The 24,813-nt window shown below is 40.7% G+C and overlaps 1 protein-coding gene across 1 annotated transcript in view; it reads left to right on the top strand.

Moving 5' to 3' along the window:
- The window catches only part of CNST (consortin, connexin sorting protein), a gene marked incomplete at its 3' end in the record, with an annotated part of 30,693 nt that extends 18,814 nt beyond the window's left edge, over positions 1–11,879 (top strand). Inside the window, exons 8-10 of the mRNA XM_084261277.1 lie at positions 2,358–3,235; positions 10,271–10,406; positions 11,674–11,879. Coding sequence (XP_084117403.1) covers positions 2,358–3,235; positions 10,271–10,406; positions 11,674–11,879 — 1,220 coding nt within the window. The remainder of the gene's footprint in view (positions 1–2,357; positions 3,236–10,270; positions 10,407–11,673) is intronic.
- Between the last annotated feature and the right edge of the window lie 12,934 nt (positions 11,880–24,813).

A 24,813-nucleotide genomic window follows, 5' to 3' on the forward strand; every position in this document is an offset into this window, starting at 1 on the left:
GCAGAATTTCTGAACATATGAAACGTAGGAATTAAGGAGCATTTTGTGTCAGTGTTACAATGCAGTAGTACAACATTTAAGTTAATGTGGAAGTAATCACTTCCGGGGAGCCCAGAGCTACACACAGCATTCCAGATGAGGACTTCTTCAGTTTCTGACTAAAAGCCTGAATAGACTTACTGTTAACTAAAGATAATCAAAATCATGTGTTCCATAAAACCTTTTCTAAGGAAATACTGAATTTAATAAAACCTTTAGCATAGGTTTACAGTCTGTGCATATAGACCTGTTTCCAAGGTGCTTAGACCCCGTTTTCTTTTAGGTCATATTATAGGGATTTGTTTTTAAATGGGAAGAAAGACAAGGAACAAAGCAAGTGTCAATTCTAAATTTAATAACTTTCTTTTTTATCTGTCTCTGACAGATAAAAATTGCTGCCACATAGATGGGTAGGAAACTTGGTAGGAAAAATCAACTTTTCTAATTAAGACAAATACTTAAGCATTTAACTTGCCCTGAGTCTAAATGGGCACCTGTTTAAAGCAGGTTTTCTGAAGTAGGTGTAAAGAAAATACCAAAAGCTGCTGAAAATTTGATGTGGAATGTAACAATGAGTATTACATCTCAGTTCCTGTACGGCTGTAGGTAGGTAGAAACGCTGTCTAACTTTCTTAAGAGCAGAGCCCAAGCTCAAGGGCCACTTCTCATGGTAAAGAATTTAATTTCTGATTCCATTTAATCTTCATTGCAATTGGGGCTCCCACAAAGATCCCTGTTGTAATGTGGATGCATCCCCTGGGGAAAATTGACAGATGGTAACAACATCTTGTACCAATAATCCAGGCTGTGTTTGAACTCATGACCTGTGTATGTGAAGGGCTCTGTATCTATTACAAATCCCTCTATCTACTCATTTGTGTCTCATTTTCAAAAAGGCCCTGTCTTGTCCCCATTTCTTTTTCCAGTGTTAGGTTAGATTCCCCATACTCTTTCTGGTTTTTAATGTTGTTCTGATGTCTTTCCCTGCATTTCGATACGGTGATCCAGTCTTCTTCAATTTTCAAGCCCGTCTTTTCTGTGGTACCTTATATTTCATTATCCTATAATATGGGGATCGTTTATAATGTAATAAAATTGTTCAATACAATCAATTATTGCAGACATTTCTTTAAAGACCAACAAATGGGACCCTGTTTCATGTAACATGTTTAGGAAATTGCTCAAATTTTAAGTGAGGTATTAACAGGTGAGGAAGGGTGAGATTCACATAGAGATCTTCAGTCGTTGTGAGAGCATATGCAGTTAATAAGTGCATTGTTTGATCTCTTTGTTAATCTACTCACAAAACCTTTCTGGTTTACACTATTACAAAAAATGTAAGTGAGTGTTTTCTAGAAGTAGTTTGTTGTTTGAGGTTATTACTGCTACTGTAACAGTGGTCCTACTATAACACAGTCTTAACTTTGTCTTTTGTTTGTCATAGCTAGCTGCCTTTGGGATTATAATTCTAAACACTCCCTGAAAAGAGGAATTTGGCTTTGAGCTTCTCATGATAGCTAACATCTAATGATTTTATTGTCAGCTTGGGGTAACCATCTACTCTTTCATCATCATCTCATGTCAGTCGTAGGTGGATTCACAAGCTACGTAGAATTCCTCTAATTTCTCTCTGAAATTTAAGATAAGAAAATCATGTTTCATTTGTATTGTACATGTGAATACAGAAATAAGCATTTTTTAATATGTAAACTAACTTAGGTATCCAAAAAGCAATGTATTTTTATGCAGTCCATTAGGCAAAATATTGTAATTGGCTGTTGAATGTAGCGTTAACCAAAGGAACTAGTTACCCACTTTAAAAAGTTGAATTTAAAATTTAGTAAGTAAGTATGTTTTCAGCTGTTTTTAAAGATAATACCAGGTAATACCTGTCACACAGTATCTGTGTGACAGATACACTACCATCAAAATATAGCTTTCTGTAATTAAGTGCTTTTGTCTGAACTCCAGACTTACATGAGATGCACTCACATAAGATAATGCCATAGCCGTTCAGAAAAATATTTCAGGTACATACTGTGCTTAAAGTCTGGGAGTTCCTCTATTTGGGAGAGCACTAAAGCATAAGCTATAGCTGCAAGAATGTGTGCGAATAATTTGCTGAATCAGGAGTCAGCTTTTCACACTGCTGATGAAACTTCCATTCTGACTGGGAGCATACAATACTTGTCCTTTATGGGAGTGCATTTTAAAGCCTTACGTTACGACATTATCAAATCACAGTATACTCTTTCCCCTCTGGGCTGATGCTTTGAATCACTGAAAAACACTGGAACTGTTTTTCCTGTTGCACTTAGGTACTGAAACTTGTCCTGGCATTGGACCAAAGAAAGAAGATAAACAGCCGCTGAGCGCTGGTTCTCCAGGTGAAAAGAAAACTGAGAGACCGGCAGAGGCAGCAAGCCTTAGGGTAGCTGCAGGAAAGGACCACATGGAGGAGCAGCACTGCAGTGCTGAATCAACACTGGAGCCACACACCCAGTCCACAGGGACAGTGGGCAGGCCTTCTTCGGGCTGTTTATCATCTGGGGATGCCGGTAAAGATAACAGTTTGCAGCTGAGGGAAAGACAGCTCTCTAAGGATGCAGAAAAAATAAAAGGCACAGCTGGGGAGCGTGGAGTGAAACTCCCTCTTGAGCCCATGGTAGATGCTTTGGTTTTAACAGATGCTGACTATATGCCTACTGATTTGGTTCCTACTGATAAAAATGTGCAGGCTGATAGAAATCTGCTCAGATCAAAACATGCTTCTGGCTCTTCAGAAACTGCTACTGGCCAGCTTGGAAATAGTGATATAAAGCAGCAACAGAAACAGCCTGATGATGATGAAAAATCTTCAGGGGACAGAACTGCATCAAGTGTATGCTCTGGGTGTAATAAAGTATCTGAGCATGAGAGTGCTGCGTATTCACGAGTATGCCAGGAAATACAGAGAACAGCAGGACAGGAAGAGAAGGTAAATAATGAAGAACAAGAAGATTTATTTCTCAGATTTTTAAATGGTAACATAATAGACTCTGAAGAATCACTTGCAAACTTTGAAAACCAAGAGGACTTTGATACTGTTCCAGATATTTCACCTGAACGAGCATCTTACAACTCATTGGAAGCTTTATCACTAGATGACAGTTTTTCTTCTCTTGATGAACTTGCAAGAAGGATAGAGATTGCTGAGGTAAATACTGTGAATCCTATAAAATCTTCTGTGTCTATCTCACTTAAAATATTTTGTATATTGATAATTTCAAAATGTTTTAAATATTCCTTCCTATATCACTTCTTTTAGTATGAAACCTATATTTATTTGTTCTGAGTTAAATCAGGAAGAGTTTCTTTTTGCCTGTGTGCTGCCTCCTTGACCAGCAATGTTCTTATGTCTCTAAAAATTAGATTGATTTTTCTATATGAGTATGGACACCTTTTGTTTTGTTTTTAATTCTCACAGAGACTGTTAATAACAATTCCTGTTTAAATCACAGTTTCACATCAGAGATCTATATAATACCTGTGATGTAACATGTCGTTTGTTTCTCTTCATAGAGTAAAATTAGGTTTTCTGTGCCTATCCCCTGTAGGTGAGAACTACATCTATAATTAAATGTTTTTGAATGTATGACCTTCTAATTTTGCTGAGTTTAGGCAGCTTTCTTGTTCAGCCAAAGCTAGGAAACAACTTCTAAGCCTGAACTCAGCTTTCTGAAGCACTGCTGATAGGCCCAACAAGGATGTGTACTTCATAAGCTAAATTGCTCTTCTGAAAATATAGGAGATTTACTGCTTTGGGACTTCTTTGGGGAGTGTATAATGACATCTTCACTTTATTTGTCCTCTGGTTTTGGTGCATTTGCAACCATGGGATCTTAAAAGCTTTCTCCTTTAATGAAAAAATGAGATTATTGTGAAATGATGTGATTGCAGATGCTGGAGGGGGAAGACTTGTAAAAAGGTATATTCTTAGCTCATCTCTATTTTTAATGAATTTAACAATACAATGTCCCTTGGCAATAAAGTAACAGTAGTTCTCTATAGATCAGAAGCTAATGCACAGAGACCAGGAACCCACCATCACTCAGGGAGAGTAGCCAAACAGGGAACTAAATTCCAGGGATCCATGCTGATGTTACTACATGTTTACAGAATCTCTAAAGCCAGAAACAGAGTGTTTCGGGTTTTCTACCCACCTAAACTGTTTCTTACCTCCTTTCCAAATACGTTCATCCTGATCTGTCCCTAAAACACCTTGTCATTCTGTGGGATGTCAGCTTCTAGTTTGCTATCCCAGTGCTAGGATTGGCAGTACTCTGATGGCAGAGTTGAATCCCTGGAGAGGAAAAAGTACTTTGAGTCTTTCCATAGTACTTTTTCTGGCCATATAAGGTATAGTGTTGGCTGGCACTGGTGGGAGTCCTTTTGAGTTGCTCTTAGCAAGAGGTCTGAGTTGTGTGTGAGGCAGAGAGTCTGAAACAGGGAGAAGAGAACAATTAATTCCAATACCAATTAAAATTCGTAATATGCAGTATCTGGGGCTACTCTGCAATACCTGAAATCTCTAGGTGCAGCAGGGTGAGTTAAGGACAGCACAGCAGCTTTATTGTTTCACCATATGCCTTTTTTCCTCTTTTCCCCAGTTAATCTTAGCACCTGTTGTTACCCTAGGGCTTGCTTTTCAGAAGCAGTGAGTGCCTACAGCCTCCCTGGAAGACACTAGGAACTGAGGGAGTTTGGCACCCCTGAGAAAGCAGCACTGTTATGTTGCTTTCACTGATTTTGTTTTAGTGCTTGACAAGCAGACTGATCTTTGCATCCAGCCATAATGTTTCTTCCTTTCTTGTCCTGAAGAATTTGAAGTTGCATTGGCCTGGCTGTGGCCATCTAAAGATGCCAATGTTTTCATACAGTAGTTGTGAAAGAAATACCTAGCAAATGCATTGGTGGTCACATGAATGAAAAGAAACTAATTACATTAATTGTACCAGTGTGACAATAAAAAAAAATAATAATTTAACTGTGATAAAACTTGTCATGGAGTGGGTATTTACACAGTTGCCACAAATAAGTTAGGATAGAAGGCAGACACAAAGATGATTTTGAAATAACCTAGGTGTAAAAAGCATATGGCAGGACAAAATGTCATTAATATTCATCACTGGAGGTATAATATTAATTTATTGAACACGGGGAAGGGTAAGTAGTTGTGTATTTATTTATGGTTAGGAAGTTTTGTTTGACCCCATATTGAGATCAAAGAATTATCTGATGTAATTCTCTAGTTTAGATCCTTTATGTCACTTGCTTTTAGTCTGCCATTTACAATAAGTTTGGAGCAACAGATACCAGAAGTGTGTAATAACTAATTACAAGACTGAAAACTCACTGCATTCTGACTCTGGCTTTAAACAATTGCAAAGCTAAATTAGTACTTTACATACTGCATGGGCTTTTACACTGGCTATTTCTTTACTAGCACAAACTGTGCATGACAATGTGCAAATTATGGGTGATCAGTCATCCTATAGAAACTGGATTGATACAGCTAACAAAGAGCTTCGAAGCAGTCAGCAGTTTGGAGCAACAGATCTCAGAAGCCTGTAACCTCCTCTTAGATCTCTCTGCTGTCATTTCAGTGAGCATGAAATGACACACCAGCAGTCAAACAAATCGTAACCTCAGTAATCTGAAGTTGCTTTCTGCCATATGATATAGAAGTTTTTAACGCAGGCGTTTTATCTGAGTGACAGTTAGTGAAATGAGTAAAATCAGAATGTTTTTCCTTGTTCAGAAATAATAATTTAAAATTTCTTTGAGGAAGCAAAGGTAGTGGGACTACCTACTACAACATAAAGTAGTAGTTTTTTGGTTGGCACTGCTTGTACACCAAGACTTTTAGGAAGTGCTGAGTACGTACTGACTAGCAGCTGATCTGACCGCAGAGATGAAGTCCACACCTACCCACACCAGGTGTGGAGCCAATGCCTCATTGAGGTACTCTGTTCTGTTGTATGGCTTGAGCCCTGTAGTGTGGAGCTTGCAAGAATTAAGCTTCCATATCAAATGCTTACATGGTATCTGAGCTATTTATTGCTGTATAAATGAGCTCCAGTACTTGCATGGCAAGTGTATTAGCAGAAAAATGGGTAGAGTCTGATGTTGTGGTACGAATACTGAATCTGCAAAGCTAGCTCCTTTTCCAAGTCAAATTATTCATGTATCTAATGTATTTTATCAGTGAAGAGGATTGTCTACTGCTAATAGCTTAACCCAGGGCAGTCTTGCTTTTGTCAGTTTGTTGTACGGTTACAGATTAAAAAAATCGGTTGTTGCTTGAAATAAAGCTCTAGGTCTTGGCAAAGTAACTGAGAAAGAGAGACATCCCACAGAAGAATGTACAAGCGAAACTCCTCTTAGAGTAGTTCTCTATTCAGACCAAAACACTTCATGGTACTTTTCTTCCTGGATCCCAGTTTGCAATGCCTCTGGTTTGGGGTTTTTTCTTTACTTCTGTGTGCTACAATACTCAAGTTTAATCTGTTTGCTGTAAGAGCTTGAAGTGGAGAACCGTATTTTCATAGTTTGGTGTAATACATTTATAAAATTCTATGTACACTATGCACAGTGTAAGAATTTAAAAAAATATTAGCAAACACTTTTAAACAGAAAAGTGGTAAGTAGTTTAATTACAGCCTCTTTTTTGTCATGTTTTGCAGCCAGGATATTAAACTTTATGCAAAAAAAAGCTTATTTTTTTTCTGTAAAACAATCACTTTGTGTTGATAGTGGTAAGAAAGAAAACCAAAAATATTTAACAGAATTTCAATTAACCACCAGCAATCGCTGTGTTCCTTTTTGACTCCTGGTTAAAATGCCACCACATACCTTCACACCATTTTCAGTTCCTGTGCAGTAATTGTAAAAGCTCTGGTCAAAAAATTTTGTGAAGACCAGCAGAGAGAGGGACTAAGCTCAGTTACATAGATGCTCCAGGAGCATCTCTTCTGAATGACCTAACTTTGAGTTAAGAAAATGCTCCATGTTTCAGTAGGGTCCTTTATGTAGCAACTTTATGTAATACAGAGCTGTTTGCAGTGCAGCTCTTTGCAGCAAGCCTGCATTTTTCCTTCTGTGGTTCAAGTCAAGCAGAGGCTTGCCTTGTGGTCCACTGAACTAACCACAGTTCTCTTGTTAACTTCTACTTTAAATAATGTATTCTGCCTTTTGAAATTCTTCAGCCCCCTAAAGACTGGGAGTAAAAACTTCAAGTCCTGCACGGCAGCTGAGTCCCTTTCCTTGGATGTTTAATTAATGGGAGATGAATCTAATACAATCAGTTTGTGTATTGCTTTGAAATCTTTCTGAATGAAAGGCACCGTAGACAGATACATCTACAGTTGGTTTAATTGATTGATATTTTTTTGTAGCAGAATGGACCCTATTATTACATGACAGACTTACAGCAGTGATGTTTTTATGACCAAAAATAAGAAAAATAAAAGGTGGAGATGTTTGCATTAAATATGTGTGAGCTGCACTGGAGAATGTAGTAGAAATGAAGGTGTAAATATTTTTTTATCCAGAATTCCATATCTTTGTAATTGCATTTTTAACAAGAAATGTATCCTGATTAAGAGGCATAGCTTTGTAGGTCCTCTGCATAACAAAAAAACCACCCTTAATTACATCACTTACAAAGTTCAAAAACAGATGAACTATTCTAGGTATGAACTACAAATTATGTATTCTTAAAGATACAGTGGATGGCTTTTGTCAGGACAGGAGAACAAGACCAGCCACACTGATTTTACTGCAAAATCATAAACCCTTCTCCCCCTTCTTAAGCAAAAAAAAAAATAAAGGAAGATGTTCAGAGTAGAGAAACCTGTGCTGTGTCGATTAGTTCTTTATAAATTTAGAACCAAATGCTGAAACAGCCACGTAGGCTGACAGGGAAAGTAAGTGAACCTCACTGTAGTAAGACTTTACTTCCCAAACCTTTTACGTAACTGCAGTCACGGAAACACACGTTTCCACATAATCCTGCCAGAGGTAGCCCTGGGGTTCTAAGCCTGCAGCAGCCAGCTCTGCCTGCCACAGTCGTTCTAAAACTGCTACTGTGAACCGTCAGGCGAAGCGTCTCAGTCTGAAGCGACTGCACAAGGGGCGGCCACACACTCACCTTCAGGCAGCCTGTTACAAACACCCACCACACGCTCACCTTCAGGCAGCCTGTTACAAACACCCACCACACGCTCACCTTCAGGCAGCCTGTTACAAACACCCGCCATCCCTGGGTGACGGGCCTGCCAGGCGCGCTCCCACACGACACGCGTGGCAGGCAACAGCTCGCCTGCTGCGTGGGTGGGGCGGGAGGAGCCGCTGATCCTCTTTGTGAAAGCGATGCCCTACACAGCAGCTTAAAATAATCTACTCTGTTAAAGGACATCATTTCATCCCTGCCCTCCTGAATAAATAAGTCAAATTAGTGCTTTCCTACATGGCTCCCCATCCTTGTCACAATAAGGAAGCGTAAGTGTTAATTTATGGCTGGCCTGATAAATTTTCATGTCAGTTCTTCTAGGCTAATTTACCACTGCTGGTAGAAACTTCACCCCGGTGTGTGTCTGTTATGAGGCTATTATTTCTGCTTCATTTGTGCTAAATAGTGATCCTCTGTATGTTGTCTTAAGCAATTTCTTTCCACCACCCCCACACTTTCACTACTTCGTAAGTAGCTCATCACATTGTTTCATTAAATAATTCATTCAGGCTCTTGAGCAGACAGTCAAAAGGAAAAGTGAATATCAAAAGGAGAACTATGGCAGAGATCAATTGAATCCTCCTGGTTGTGATTTTGGGAAAAATTGTTAGACTGTAGGCATCTATCCACAGTGACCAACTCTTGAGAGTTGTTCAGAGCAACGTTACTTGTCCAGTTGAGGGCTATAAAATACTGCCAGGCTAGAGACCTGCAGATGTAATTGCCACATTTATCAGTTAAAATGTTGCAAATGCCAAATGCCGTGGTCAGTACAGTGCCTATTGGATTGTGCTCTGCGTTTCAAAGTGGTCAATATGCCAGCTCTCTGATTACAGCATCCGTCAATGCTTTATGTAAGCTTGTAGCATGAAGCAAATTTAGGGGTGTAAGTATGAAGTAATTTGTTTTGTGATTTTCTACAGCTCATATAATTGCAATGCAAAGAAGATTTTATGCATGGTCTTCTAATTTGATGAGATTATGGGGGGAGTTAAGCAGTCACTTGTCTGTAACTCCTGCGTAACAAATGTTATTGCTGCTGTGCAGAGTAAGTTTTAAAAAGCGCTACTGAGATTTATGACAAGATGACTAAGACTTTTCTTCAGGTAAAGGTGATCTGAAGATAAAAAGGGCATGTCTAAATAGCTTTCCTATTTTAATTTCTGTTTATTTCTTCCCCTACTTTAATTTCTCTAATAAACAGGAAATTACCTACTGCTCAGGCTGGTATAACATCTTCGTATGGCTCAGCATATACTCTTGCAGCTAAGCCAAATGCTGTAGCAAAGGAAAGAGAAGTTACCATTTAGAAGCTGGTGACCAGCCTGTAGGGAAGGATTTTTGAACTGCTGCTGTATCCAGAGAGCTTAATACAGTATGGAGCTGGAATCCATCTAGAGCATCAAAGCTTACTTTTTCCCTGGTGTTACCTCTTTTTTGGTTTTGTGGCCCCACTGTAACTTGTTGTCCACCCTGGGGAAACAATTGAAAAACCAGAAAATTGATCTCACAGTAAGTATATGATAGTCTCTGCAGGATTATAGCTTTGGAGAGGCAGCACCAGTGTGTCACTGACTTCTTACTGCCCTCTGGCAATAATGTTTTTGACGTAAACCCTCCTCACAGCTGCCCCAACTTGCATGGTTTAATAACGTGTGCTTACAGAGGAACTGTGGCAGTGAATACAAAGCCTGACCCAAACAGTAAATGTATGGGTATTTAACTTCAGTAGCAATTAAAGGCAAGTAGTGTCAGCAGGCAGCAGAATGATACTGTAACTCTCCTGCACATTAAGGAATTGACTTGTTCCTGAAGGAGGTTTCACAAGGGCTGCGATGTAAGTAGAGTGGAAATTATTTTTTAAGTGTTGAGCTAGTTTCCTCCTTAAAGTCGTTGTTAAACTGACATTATGCTTGGATTTCTCATGTTTCTTGTGCCACTCGCTGTCTTTTCTGATAGATTGCCCCAGCAGAAGGGCTGGTATCTATACTGAAGAAGAGAGATGACAGAGAAGGAAAAACAATTGCTCAAGTCCAGCAAAGACAAACAAAGAGAAGAGTTCGATTCCAAGAAATGGAAGATGCATTGGATCAAGGTAATTTGAAACCATTAATTTATGGGCTGCATTCTTGGGTTGCAAATGATGTTGATCTTACTGTTCACAAGAGCAAAGTGGGAGTTCATTGTACATACTGTCTTGGCTGTTTAAAGCTTAGTCAAGTAACAAGTGACCATGATTTATTGAAGATTATTCTTCACTAAGCTTGGGTAACAGGGGTAACAGAAGGATACAATAAATATAACTTCTGGTTTAGAGCTTGAATGAGACTGAAGCCACAGGGTTTTTCCTTTAGCTGAATGAACTGTGAGTGTACAGCCATCTAATGGATGCCTTTTCATTAATGTTTAGAGCTTACAGGTGGGAGGTGTTGGCTTTCTCCCTAAATCTGATTCATTTAGATAAAGAAGGATGCAAAAGAATCAAGACTGTTGTGCTTTGTCCACAGGTAGCTTTCCAACCCTTTCTAGTAGACCACAGGATTGGAGGGTGTCAGAATGTAACCTTACTTTGAACATTCATATATATGTGCTAGCTGTCATTAAATTTGGCTAAACACCTTACTGCCTTTTTGATGGGCTAAATAGCCTCGTAAGAAATATTTTCTTAAGCTTTTCTTGGAATTTAAGATCTCTCTTATTCAATTTAAAGAGATGTTGCTTGGGGTTACTAATAATAGTGCCTTCTATAGCTACTATGTGTGCCAGCCACTCAGTGGTATTAATGAAGCTCTTCAATGCTTGAAAGTATATTAAGTGTGTCTCATACACTGAAAAGAATATCCATTCACTGCCCAAAGGGAGCTTATCGCATCTTCTTCTTGACATTGTTTTAAAACAATTTATGTTTCAAATAACATTTCAATTAGAGTTTCTTCTATGATTTTTTTTTCCCCAGGGATTTAGTGATTCCAAAGGACAGTTGGTTTTTATTCTTATTATTTGGTTTTGCTTCAAAGCTTTCATTTCATTCTGGCTGTTTCCATGGAGGAAGGCTTTGGTTGTGCAATATTCTCATAGTTATATTTTACTTCAGTGTGGAACGACTCAGCAAGTGGTATCAGCAAGGGCAGGTGCACAGGTTGCAGAAAAAAAGCTAGATAATTATTTAGGTTTTGAAAAGACTGGGTAGGGAAATGTACAGATCCTGAGATGTATTGCTGTCGCTCTGACACAGTGAGCGTTACGACATGTGTGTGTCACCTGACCCGTGCATCGTTAAAACCTGTCTCAGATTTTCTCACTCGTATTTGTGTTGCTCTGTATGTCATCCCTTTTCACCTTTTCTGCTCTTGTTTTTACAGATGAAGTAGCTGGTGGCTCCTGTGTTTTGCTGGTCCTGCTCTGCATAGCAACTGTTTTCCTTAGCATTGGAGGAACTGCACTGTACTGCACCTTTGGTGACATGGAATCCCCTGTGTGCACTGATTTTGCAGCCAATATGGATTTCTATTATACCCAGATACTGCAGCGTATGGAAGAACTGAAACACTGGGTAGCCTTCTCATAGTCGAACTGAGCGGAGACAGCACACTGAGAGCTCACCAATGGTTTCTGCAGAGGGTGGAAAAAAAATGTGATTTCAAGTTCTCTAACCCTTGCCACCTGCAGGTGATGTGTTTTTGATGCTGTACTTACACTTTTACGTAGAAATCAAGAAAATTCTAGTTTAGTGATCAGGTGGGAAAACGTTCACATCTTAAGCTGTAGCAGTGTGGTATGGGAGAATGAAAAGTTATTCTCTTCACCTGTTTGAGAGTAGGCAAGTAGCTTTCCAGCAACTTGAGCAAACGAAGATGAACGAAGAAGAATTAACTGTCTTCTACATGCTCTCCCATTGCCACACATTGTGTAAGCAATCTCTGGACCCTTAGTAAAAGGACAGCTTTAATTTACAGCTGTTTGTGCAAAGGTGTTGCCTCCAGCTATCATGCAATAAGTCTGTGTTTTATGGAAACATTATTTTTCTTCTAAGTCTTACTATTTTTCTCCCTTTTAATTCTCCTGGCGAGCCATGTAATTGTTTTGGCGGAGCGAGAAGAGTGCAGCACCATTCATGGAGCCCTCATTTGGTGATTAACAGGCTGACCCTCTCTACCTTATAGCTTATGGTGGATATCATGAGTGGGATAAATCTGCTGGCAGATTTCACAGAATTTCCTGGAACTTCACTCCCAGTATTGCATGGGCTGTTTTAGAAATGAAAGGTTAAAAAAGAAACTGTTGGTCTCACTAAACACAGAAACAAAAGTAAGATGTTTAGTAAATTTCCATTAAATAGGAAGGTGGCTTTGCCCAATTTTAAAGCACCTGGTAGCAGGTGCAGGGCTAACTGGATTTTCTGTCCAGCTCTGTCACTGACTTGCAGTAATCACTTTGTGCCTCAGTTTCTCCTCCATAAACGGGGAATAATGATCCTTGCCTTTGTGAATATTTATTGCAATTAGGGCTCATGTCAGACTCATCCCGGATGAGTGCACAGGATCACTGAACTGCGTGGCTGCAACCTCTCTCAGTGAGTGAATGCTTCTCTAAACTGGGACTGATCCAACAGAAGAGATTCAGCGGCTCAGTGCAGCTCTGTGGCACGTTAGTGGTCCAGGGCCCTCATTCCAGCAGATAAAGCACATCTGCATCTATTTGCCCTATGGTTCTGAGCCCTGTAACCTAAAATCTGTTCTATCAGCTGTACAAACAAATGTAAATCAGTACAAAGAGCAATGTAAAAGGGGTGTTTGTGTCACGTGGTGCTCAGCCCACTCTCTGTGGTACGTGAGGTGAGAATCAGATGCACAGACCCTGGGCCCACACGCTGGTCAGTGTGGCAGCCATTTTGGCACAGAGCGCGAGGGGCCAGCCCTGCCGAAGGCCTCAGCACCAAACGGTTCCTTTACACCTCAGGAAACGGCTTTTTGGAGGGGTCCTGCTTCTCTCCGTGGTCTCCTGCTTCCCAACATCGTATGACACAGTCTGGTCAGGCTTAGAATATGATTTTGTAAAATACTATTCAGTGGAATCTTGGAGGCATTGCTCAGAGTGGTAACATGAAATGGTCGCGCTGCCTGGCATCCGCAAGCAAACTGTCCCTCCTAGTGAGCTTGGTTGTTCCTAAATTGCTCTTACACTTAACGGGTTTTTAAGTGAAAGTTAAAGTCACTTTTTTTTTTTCTAGAATAAATTGCATGTATGGTTTCTCTTTTAGTTTTCACTGCGGAGGCTTAGTTTATTGATACCTTAGGGAGCCTCATTCACAGCTTTATATTAAACTAGCAGATTTTAAATGCCCACGTTAATGAAAAATTCTGCTTTCAGGGTGAGACCTGAGAGCAGGAGTTCAGTATATTTTTCGGTTGTTGTCCTCAGAATGTTATCATGCTGGGCTGATCTAAAGGAGAAAGGGAAAGACACTTTTGTATTTTAAAGTGTTACTGGCTGGTTCAGTTTATTATTTGAAGTCTGGGATTGTTTATTTATTTAGTTTTTCTTTTAAAGAGAATCTTAATTGTCTTTTTTGGTCATTTTAACTCACAGTAATTAAGCATGCGTTCAGTTAAAGTATGTATTTATAGTGACTATGTAGCTAGAATATATTTTGGGTTTCTGTAACTTTGCATTGAGTGTTTCAGGATGTTAGGTTTATTCCTAATGAGACAACTGTTGATTTCAGCTTACAAAAATCTTTTTAAGATTTTGTGCACTTCATCACCAAAAAGATCAAGAGGTATATATAGAACTATTTATTCAGAAGTATATCAGATATGGAGATCAAAGATACTCTACTTCTACATTCATTAATTAAAACTATTTTAAAGTATTTTATTTAAAACTGTAAAGCTATTTAAAGTCCAAGCAATTTCTAATAAGCAGTTCAGTTTAAAATCAGTGGTCCAAATCCTGGTATGTCTGCTTTATGCTATATTCCCAGTGCAAAGGCCCCCCTAGTATCTGCAGAACTGCCTGCAAGAAGATCATGAAGTGGTTGGGCACTATTTTACCAACACATACCTGGTGAGAAATGAGTGGCCAGGCGTTCTGTGCAGCTTGGCTACCTTGCACTTGGGGTGTCACTTCGAGCATCTCTCCAGCCTTCCCAGCCGATGCCAAGGTACTGCACCTGCAAAGCCTCTCAGGATTGGAGAGAGCAGAAGGGACACGCACGCACAGGCTGCTCAGCTCCTGATCTGAGCTGCTCGCTCCTCAGTTGCAACCAATCTGGATCTCGTTTCTGTTGGCATTCCCTGATCAAGGATTGATGGTACTGAGTCTCGCTCCGTGTGGCAGTTCTGTTCGTGCAAACAGTTTGCATGGTTGGTAAGACGTTCTCAAACTTGCAGCTACCAACAAAGTCTGCGTTGTGTTTAACTCCAGAGTGTGTGAGTAGGCCTGATGCTGGCCTTGTGGTACGCTCTGTTCTCTTCAGATTGCTGGTGATACTGCTTCCACCCGAGGGGTTAGGATCTTAGTCAGGTAAATCCAAGCTAAAGGAAATAGTTGATTTGAACAGCTGTTCCTCTTGTCTGAGTATTTTGAGGTAAAATAGTACTGAGCAACACCTAAGAAGATTGTTGTAAGGAGGAAGAAAACAAAGGAAAAAGGGTTGGGGTTTTTTCCCCTCCTTTGAGCATTTTGAAGCCCTTTGTGTCTGAGTGTTTATTTATTCTTTTGCCTTCCCTGCCAGTGTCTTTACAGCTGTTCTGCTTGGCAGTAGGGGAAGAGTACTGTGCCAGTGTAAAACCATTTGTGCTTGGTAGGAAGATTTAGGGAACGGTTCGGTATTTGACTGGAGTTAAAAGTAATTTCTTAAACTATGTCTGGATTTCAAGCTAACAGCAGACCTTCAGAGTAGTTGTGTCCACCTAACCACCTGAGGAACATTACTAGAAACCCTCACCTTCCAGTTTATTCTCTCAGCGTAATTATTTTGAAGAGATCCCTGTGATAGAGCAAAAGCAACAAGACTTTTGATGTAGGTTAGCATTTGCTGCCGAAAAGAGCTTTCTGATGACGTAATTAACACCCTCAGCCCAAATACCATCGACTACACCAAGATGAGCACTGTGCTTTAGCATAGCCACACTATACCACAGGTTTGTTTTCTAAACAGCGTCAGCAGGAAGCAGATACTCCACAGATATGCCAGCAGAAGTTTGTAATCTAGACACAGCCCATGTTTTAAAGTTTTTCCAAAATGTTTGCTTTCATACTTGGAAACTGCATCCCTGTGGTGACAAGCAGTAGGAAGTAGTCTAACGAAGAGGGAAATTCTTGATCAGGGTTTTCAGGAGTAAAGGGCAAGCTTTGAACTATCAAAGAAGCAGAGTAGAATGGAAATCCAGATTCCTGTGTGACTGAGTACTATTCTTCTCAATAACCTAAAGGGTTGTTACCCTCCTGAGAAAATATGTTTGCCTACTTTGTACTGTAATGTAAAATCAAGACCATCTGAAAGGATTGATAACTATTTGTAACAAATTTAACTTCAGCTTCCTTTAGCAAAAGGAGTAAATTATTGTGTTTGAAACCATCACCCAAGCTTGTAATTTAAATACTGTAGCAAAAAAAATAAAATAAACACTGTCCCAAAGAAAATATACAAACCTTTTTGGGTACTGTGCTTTCTAAACTTGTAAAAGGACTGAGAAGGTTTCCTGTAAAATTAAAGTAAATGAGCAGTACCTCCAATAAGTATTACATGGTCAAGCCCAAACCAGAACAGCAAACAAGGATAAAACACATAAGGTTTGGGGGTTTTGTATAATGTAGTTTTCCTGGGTGCGTTGGTTTGTCTGTTGAATAGCTAAATGAAAACCCAGCTGCTTCACAGAGCCTGGTTCCTCTAGACAGGTGGGTTTAAAATGTTATAATGTTGCCTTACACATCAACAGAATTCCTAGTAACTGGGTGAGTGACCCGTATAATGGTCACCAGTTGCTCTGCTCGTTGAGTTAAATTAAATAAATTAAAAGCACCAAACAATCCCCACTCGTCCCAACCCAGCAGCCTCTGATTTGAACAGGACCATGCCAACACTACGTGTTACAACATCTTTCCTCCCCCCACCTTGGCTCTTCCCCCAGAAGCCAGGGAATGAGGCCAACCAGAATTTCAGACTGCTAAAACTGTAGTGAAATCCTAAGGGAAAATGTTTTATACGCTTTGATTTGGTTTTGTTATCTTTGCGTTGTTTTCAAGTTGTTCTTCGCAGTCAGAAAAAGTGAGAACTACAATAAAAGAAAAAAGTTACTTTAATGTAATTTAATTGAAACTTGTGAGATACTATCTCACTGCACCAAACTAAATCTTCATTATCTAGCAACCTGGAGGCACGGCCTAAGAGTGTGGAAGTAAATTGCTGTTGAAAACTGTTGTTCTGGTTTCTAGAAGAGAAGCAGCTGATCTCCCACTTCTGAGGCTTGATCTGACTCCTGACCAGAAGCATCAGAACCTGGTCAGTAAACTCCTTTGCCCAAAAGACAGGCTTTGCCATAGGCTTTAGTTTTGTAGCCACAGCTGTGCTGATTCAGTACTACTACAGACTGAGCGCTGAATCTGTCAGTCGCCACTTTCATTCCTTGGGTCTTTTCAACAGCCTTCTTAGGAACAGCCTTCTGCCCCTGCCCTGCCTTTATGAGGAGCTGCTGCAGTCTATCCATGTCTCCATCCCAATGAGGGCTCTTCTATTCCTTTTGCCTCCTTTCCCCATTTCTTTCCCAGTGTGAAACAGCCTCTGTTCTGTCATTCACAGGACCATAAGGTAATTGAAGTAGTAAGGGACCTCAGAAGGTCTCTAATCCAACCTTCTCAAAGCAGGGTCAGCTGAGATCAGATGACTGGGCTTTACCCAGTCAGAACTTGAAAACCTCCAAAGATGGAGACCGCATAACCTCCCTGGGTGTATTCCTTTGCTTGGCTGCCCTCTCAGGGTGAGGAAGTTCTTTATACACACCTAACCTCTGACTTGGTTGGTTGTCTCCCATGCTGCTGATGTACACTGCTGTGAAGAGCTGCTTAGTAGCCTCCAGACAGTTACTGTCAGGCTGCTGCTAGTCCCCCAAAGCCTTCTCTTCTCCAGGCTAAACACTCTCTGTTCTAGCAGCAGCCTGATCCTTCTCACTTTCTTGTCACCCTCCTTCCTGATAGGGAACCAGTATTCTCCTATTAGAAGTGGGATCCTGTATGCTTCTCCCCTTCCTTTTCTACCTCACGCTCTCAAATTCAATGTCAAGATTTTAAAATCAGTAATGAGGCCACAGGCAAAACTGGAAGAGCAATGGCAGCTACTGTTACATGGAAAACAATTGGTATCAGGGTGTAACGGTGGTTTTGAAACAGCTGATTCTGGTACTACTCTTAAACAGCATGTGTTTGAAGATTCACATGCTGCCCTCCATGTGCCTTAATGGAATATTCTAAATACCTTTCTCTAAAATAGTTCCCCAAGGAAGGCTAAAGTATTTAACTATAAAATCCATTTTAAAAAAAAACCCATTCCTTCTTTGAGGCTCCTTTACATAATTTGTGTAATCATGGTAATTCTTCTCAGGCATAACATAAACCTAGGGTTTACTGCATTGAGTAATGTCCAAAAGCTCAGGTTATCTCTTGAAGAAAATGATGATGGGGAGTGGATGCGTGCTGTTTTACAGAGTTCCTCTGTGAAAGCTGAGATGTTGAAAGAACTGATACCGGTGAATTCCAGCCAAAGGTCTGGTGCTGCGTTTGGGTTTATCCTGACTGCAGGATTAATGGCAAACAGGCTAAAATAAAAATATTTTGAGACAGCACCAAAGGACACCCAGAATCTCAAAGGCATGTCTAACACCAGACCAAAGTCTTCCTGTTAATCTAAAATTGCTGAGCTGCCCTTTCTTGGAAAAAAGTTTGAATGCAGCTTCACACAATAGCTCAGTCAGCTCTCTACTTCTGCTGTGTGCCAGGAAGCTGTCTGGCAAGGTGTCATCTTTCAGCCTAGATGGGCCCTTGATGTAGGGCTCATTTGTTAGGCTGTTGGGGAAGTTCCCAGTAATGCTTCTGTCAAAGGACAGTTAATGATTACATCCCGATTCACTGCCTGGCACTGAAAATGAGTTTAAGACCCACTATTGTGCTTTCAGGGACTGGTGGGCTTTAAAGCTGTTACCAGAAACAACTTGCAGAATGGGAGCTGTGGGGCTTTTCTTGCCATGAGGCGCTGCACGCTGAGTTCTGTGATGAGAAAACCTTGCTGGTTGTCATGTTTCTGCTGGAGCACGACCAGGTTCCACAGCTGCCGGTGCAGTAAGGCGGGGGAGCAGCGCTGATGCCGTGTTCCCTCAGCTGGTGGGTGCTCATGCTGTGCTCCTGAACTGGAAGTCTGGCATGAGGAGGTAGTGGTTGCATCACAGTGGCAGTGAGAGCATGTACATACTAGAAGCTGAGCAGTGTTGTTGCTTCCACACAAACCTTGCCCCTACAGATGTACTTTCTCTGAACTTCCCTTTAGGAACCACTCTCCAGTTTTCCGTGACATCTTTTTCTTTGCAACTACTTCTCCAGGAACTGAATTGCTGCTTTTTGCCAGGGATAGCATGAATCTTACCACTCATATGTGATGCTGAGAACCTCCATGCCTGTGCAGCCTAATACTTCAGGGTTTCTGGCAGAATTTCTAATGAAATGGGTACTTGGTCTCCAAGACTATGAGAGCAGTAAGAATATTTTCACACTACTTTTCCTGCACTAGCTGAATTCAGTGCTATAGAAAGAACCTGCAGAAGAGAGCAAAGGTTTGACTCACGAAGGACCTATTCAGTCAATTTCAGCATGATAAAGGGTCAGTATCTACCATCACAGAAACTAGCAATGTTGCTTCATAATTAGTAGACAAGAGTATATTTGGAAAAGATGACAAAGAAAATTATGTACTGAGGTTTCTCAGGGACTGTTCAAAAGATCTGAGATTTTATGCACAAGTTAGTAAATGAAATAAGTGTAAACAACTTCTCAAGGCTGTATAAAGATGGGCAAAAGGGACACAGAATGTAGTAAAGACCTTTGATCAAACATGATAAAAAGATTTTATTGGTAAAGGATGAAAAATATTTCTGATAATGATATCTATCAGTGATGGGTTTGGTTTATTTTTCCAAATCAGATTTTACAAAAGCAAAACAAAACAAAAAACCCACAATAGTTTAACAACATCAGGGAGGAGAGGGACTAATGGTTAAAATATTGCTAAATTCCTTGTTGGCTTCCTTAGGAGGAATTTAAGTGGCTTGTACAAAGTCACATAGCAGGCAGAAGAAAAGCAGGACCAGAGCTTATAAATCCTTATAAATCTTCTGATCTTTCGTCTGGTCCTGGTTCCCACTAAAAAAACACAGATGAGGGAAGATAATGTGAACAACAGGCTACTCATTTATCCTTGACTTCACAGCTTTGATGTGAATAGACTGACTTTGGTGGGTATCTGGCCTCCAGCCAGGGCTAAACCACCACAACTTTATTTAAAAATATTTTTATATTCTCATAAATTTTATCGTGATCTTAAGGAATAAAACTGAAGAGAGAAATTTCCTTTCTAGTATGCAGCACTAAGTCCAGATGCCATTTTAGCATATTTTTAGTACATGATATCATCATACCCATGGTAGCTGGTTGCCATTTACATGTATTAAAGCAAACTGTACCAACAGACGATACAGGAACAGGCAGTATGCTCCTGTAGCAACTGCCATCATCGGAAAATGAGGCTCAAGCTGTCTGTAGCCGCTTTGTGTTTTGCCATCTCACCCTAACCACTCATGCTCTAGCCAGCTGCCAGGCAAGTAACAAGTAACAATGCTCAGCAGAGCAGGTCCTCTTGAGAATCCTACTAAAAAAACCAAGCCACAGTCTCGCAGCTCTGCTGGGCTTTGCACAATGTCCCTCACCGTGCCAAGAGCGAGACAACAAAGCGATGTGGAAAGAAGCGGCAGTCACCAGATTCTGTCTCCCGGCAGAAATGAAGTTCCGACGAGGCACAGAAATGTTTTGCCCATAAAGTGGATGTTGTCATCACTGTCTGCAAATGTGAAGGATGAAAATAATTTCAAATGTTCTCTGTGTCCCTCAGAAGACCTTTATTGCCCTCTTTTCCGTTCAATTTTTGTATTGTTAAATGGTTTCCCTTTGTTGAAGGATAAAGGGAAAATTAAGCAACAGGGGTTTGGGGGGGGGGGGAGGTGTGTGAGGGTTTTTTGTTTGGTTGGTTTGGTTTCTGTTTTTTTTTTTAATTCGGCATATACTGTCTCTTATTTTTCTACAAATAGGGCATTGCTTTTCTGAGCCAATTCACTGCTGGGTAATAGCCCCTCGTTTACCTACAAAGGCAAAATAGATGGCCATTAGCAATAAGTGACTCATGTATTATAAAATAACCCCATTAAAAAGAGCCATCTTCATTGACTCATGCAGTAGGATGATGAAACAGTATTTTCAGAGAACTGGCTGAATTTTGCAATGTGGAGCAGCCTTGCACAGCCCACCCACAGAGCCAGCTGAGTCTGGAGCTCCCTTCGGCTTTGCACTGGGACCGTTCACAGCTGCGATTTCCCAGTAGAGAGCAGCCAGTGAGACAAGTATTCTTCCTTTTGCTCCTTTGACCACCAAGATGACCAGCAGCTGCAGGTCTCCAAAACCCAAACAGAACAGCCTATAAAAACCTCTTAGAGTTTCAGTCACAGATCTCTCAAATTCAGCCGCTGCTCACGCTAGAGATGAGGTAGGCTAGACATGAGGTAGGCAGCTAGAGATGAGGAGGGCAGCAGGTGCCTGTCATGGGTCCATACCCCTGCAGCCCTGGAGGAGATGCTGTTTGCCACTTAATTCACTCTGTAGGAGAGAGCAGCAGCCATGACTGCAAAATCCTCTGCTCACAGATCAGTCACTTCAGGACTAAGCCTGAGACTGTACTGCCTACAGTCCAACACAGAAGTGACTGCACAGTATGCCCTGAAGTCCTTTCAGAAGCATTTCAAAGTAACTGCTACCCCAAGTACTCCCAGAAATGTTTTAAGAATCTAAACCTGCTGGTTTTCCTTAAGTACAAATAAGTAGTATGAGGGACTCAGGGTTTTAGGTTCCCACAGCAAGGGCATCATGGCAGCCACACAAATACTTGCAGAAAGTTTTGGATGGCAGCGGTGCTGCTGAGACTGCCTCAGGATTTCAAAACTATTCAAATTCGAAGAAGAAGGGCAGACTTCAGAGAGTTTCTTAAGGAAAAAAGGCCGTCCTGTGGTACTTTCTATCACAGAGCACTCAGCATCACAATCATAATTCAAATACAGTTTAACAGGTTACAATAGGACAGAGAGAGGGCAACTTTATTTTTTTTCAGACCGCTGTTCTGAATAGCACTGTGAAATAGCAGGCCACTTGCTTTCAGTCCTGTCCTTATATTATTTCGTATTTCACTTTATTCAGACCTTCATTCCTGTCTCTGAATGACATCCCTTTTTAACTAATTGCCTCAGTATTTTTTTGGTACAGCCAGGAAAAAATAAAATGGCTATGGCTGAAAAAGGCTGGTTTGAAGTAGGTGGGAGAGAGAGTTAAGTGGTAAGAACAGGAGTCTGGGAAGGTTTGATTTAATTGCCTGCTATCCCACAAATTTCCTACATGATCTTAAAACAGATTCCTCTGTGTTTCGGTATCCTGACGATGTAACAGGGATGATTCTACTCTGATGCTCCCTGTGATGACGTAGCAATACACATCCTAATGTTCCGTATAGGGAATGAGGTCACGGTAATCTTGGAAGCAAAACATTCTAAGCAGTATCAGTCACTCTTTCCTGAGATGGTTACCTGGCGTTGTCACAAGCGACTGCAACGTACTCAACAGCTAAGAAAAGAAGGGAGGAAAAACCTTCTTGTTTTTCAGATTCCTTTTTGAGTTTTCTGTGAGTGTAACAGCTGTTTCAGAGGGGCTGTAGGAAAGAAGTACAGATAAATAGGAGCATATGCTTTAGTATTCCTGACAGGTTTTGTGCTGGGCATCAGGTGCATCTGGTTTTGGGTTTTGTGAGGTTTTTTAGCATCAAAATGACTATACTATGAGTTTTTACAGCTATTTTAAGCTACCTGTGGAACTATAAATGGCTTTTGCATCTTAGCATTTCCATATGGGTAAAACCGGCTGCGTGATGGATTTCATTCTCTGGTATCTGCAGTGATACAGGTTTGTTAGTCTGTCCCACCTCATGTTATCTGCAATGGAGCAGAACTTCTAATGGTCTTAGTGTTACCAGTAGTCTCCTGGGGAAAGGCAGGAATGGGCTGTGCTGTACATGACCAGGTTGTTTTTTTAAAGTCTTCATACTAGAAGATTTGAGAGAGAATCTGAAAGTTTGTCACCCATACTATTAGCATTTATAGCAATTAAGGTTTTTGTACTGTGTGACTCAGTGTAGTGACAGATCAGTGGGGATTTGGTGATTATAAATATATTTAGTGATTTAGACTCAGGTTCACTGAGAAATTGCCCGTTAAAAGCTATTCACTGGAAGTCTTGAAAGAAATGTGGGAGGGCTGGCATAAAGGAAAAAGATGAGCCAAATTAAGGTACACCTTTTGGTCTGAACACAGCTTAGAAATTCCCTGGTGCAGCCACCTTCAGAAGCACGCTTCTGTCATAGATACTAGCTGTGGAAACTGCCCTTAGCTGCAGAAGGATCCAGGAATCCTGCCTGCTGCTTCCGTGTGTCTTCCCCTTTTCCATGTGACTTCCATGCAGGGTTTTGAGCAGAAGGTAGAGGCTACAGCTCTTGCCCATTTCCTTCCAAATAAGTACCCAGGTGGTGGCAGAGTGATGCCATCATACTCTCTTACGGAAACAGAAAAAGAACATTGTCACAGCGGGTAGCACCTGCTTCCCAGTGCTGTCATTGCATTTCTCTGCACCCATTTTTTCGGACCCTTGCATGTCCTTTTCATTTGATGCTGGGAATAGTAGATAGAGAGAAGCCAACATTTAATGCTGCCTACCCCTATGTCACACAGGAAAACCAGAAATGGGCATTAGGTGAATAATCCTATCAGCCTCTATTAAAATTCACTGTCAGATCTTCACGAGCTGAGGTATTTATCCCAGCAGATCTCGGGGAGGTACTGCTTTTCAGCACGTGTCCTGATTTCCAAGGCACGTGTGAGTAAAAGGTAAAAAAAAAACCTTTAGGAGGGGGAGGGGAAGGATGGGTCATGTAATTACATGAAAATAGGTCATATGATTGGGATTTTCTTTGTGATGAAATTCTCCTTGCTGCCAATTTATTCAACTTGGGGAGTGAGAAGGGGGAAGGGATGTAACTGTATTGTCCTTTCTTCTGGCTATTTCTTATTGTCTCTTGACCTTAAATGTCTCATTCTACAAAAAAAAAAAAAAAAAAAAAAAAGCCAGACTCCTGCTGCTGCAGTTTCTGTGGCAGGACTTTTTTGAGTAAATTACTGATAGACAAGGCTTGAAATGCCACCAGGGCTGCGTATTATCTTTAGAAGTGACTTGCTTCCTTTTGAGCTTTTTCTCCTGAGAAGAAGAGTTTTATTTAGGTGAGCTGCAAATTTCCAGTGTGACCACGTTTGAAATTCAAAACTGTCATCAGCAAATAGCCCCGGCACAATACCTGTACGTGGTCCAACCTGCACTATTTTATGTGTGTCCTAGAGAAGCCTCCTCTCAAATTATGCAAACTTGTTGGCAGAGATCAAGTCTTCTATCTGTTTAAGGCACTACCTCAATATTTACAAAAACAGCCTTCAAACACTGTAGTTAAATTAGTGCTAATCCGTCGCTTCAAGTGAACAGTTTCATAAGCAGAACCTGATGTGGAGGAGGCATTTTAACTAAGACATGAATCCACTCACTAAGGAGGGCAGAAGGAATACCGAATAGCTTCCCAGTGACTGTGTGAACAGGAATCCTTGGAGACAACAGGATATGTTAATATAATTAAGAAAGCATCATAATGCATAGGTACCAAAAGCCCAAATCACAAAGTACAAGCAGTCTTATTTCTGGGATTTGAGACATTGACATTACAATCTTAATAAACAGTGCTCTTCAGAAAAGCTGCAACAGATCTGCATTACTTTAAAACCTGTAACTCCATCAAAATCAGAATACTTAGAGTAATAAGCTGTTTTCTTTGAAAACAAAATCGTGGGAAAAAGCCTTTTGATAGTCTTGCAACATCATGTCTACCAGAGCAAAGCCAGATTTTTGAATTCTCACAACTGTTCTCGCACATAAAGTCTTGTACAGATTTGTTATTGATCTTCTATCTTGGAGGCACACGTGATTGCATTTAAAGCACATGAGACATGAGGTGTCATACTGCTTGGTGGTGCGCAGGTCCTGACTCCATAAGGCTTCTAGTACTACACTGCATGGAGCAGAAGTTTTGCAGACCTAACTCAGATCAA

This window comes from Gallinula chloropus, assembly GCF_964237585.1.
Source record: "Gallinula chloropus genome assembly, chromosome: 3".
Taxonomy (NCBI): domain Eukaryota; kingdom Metazoa; phylum Chordata; class Aves; order Gruiformes; family Rallidae; genus Gallinula; species Gallinula chloropus.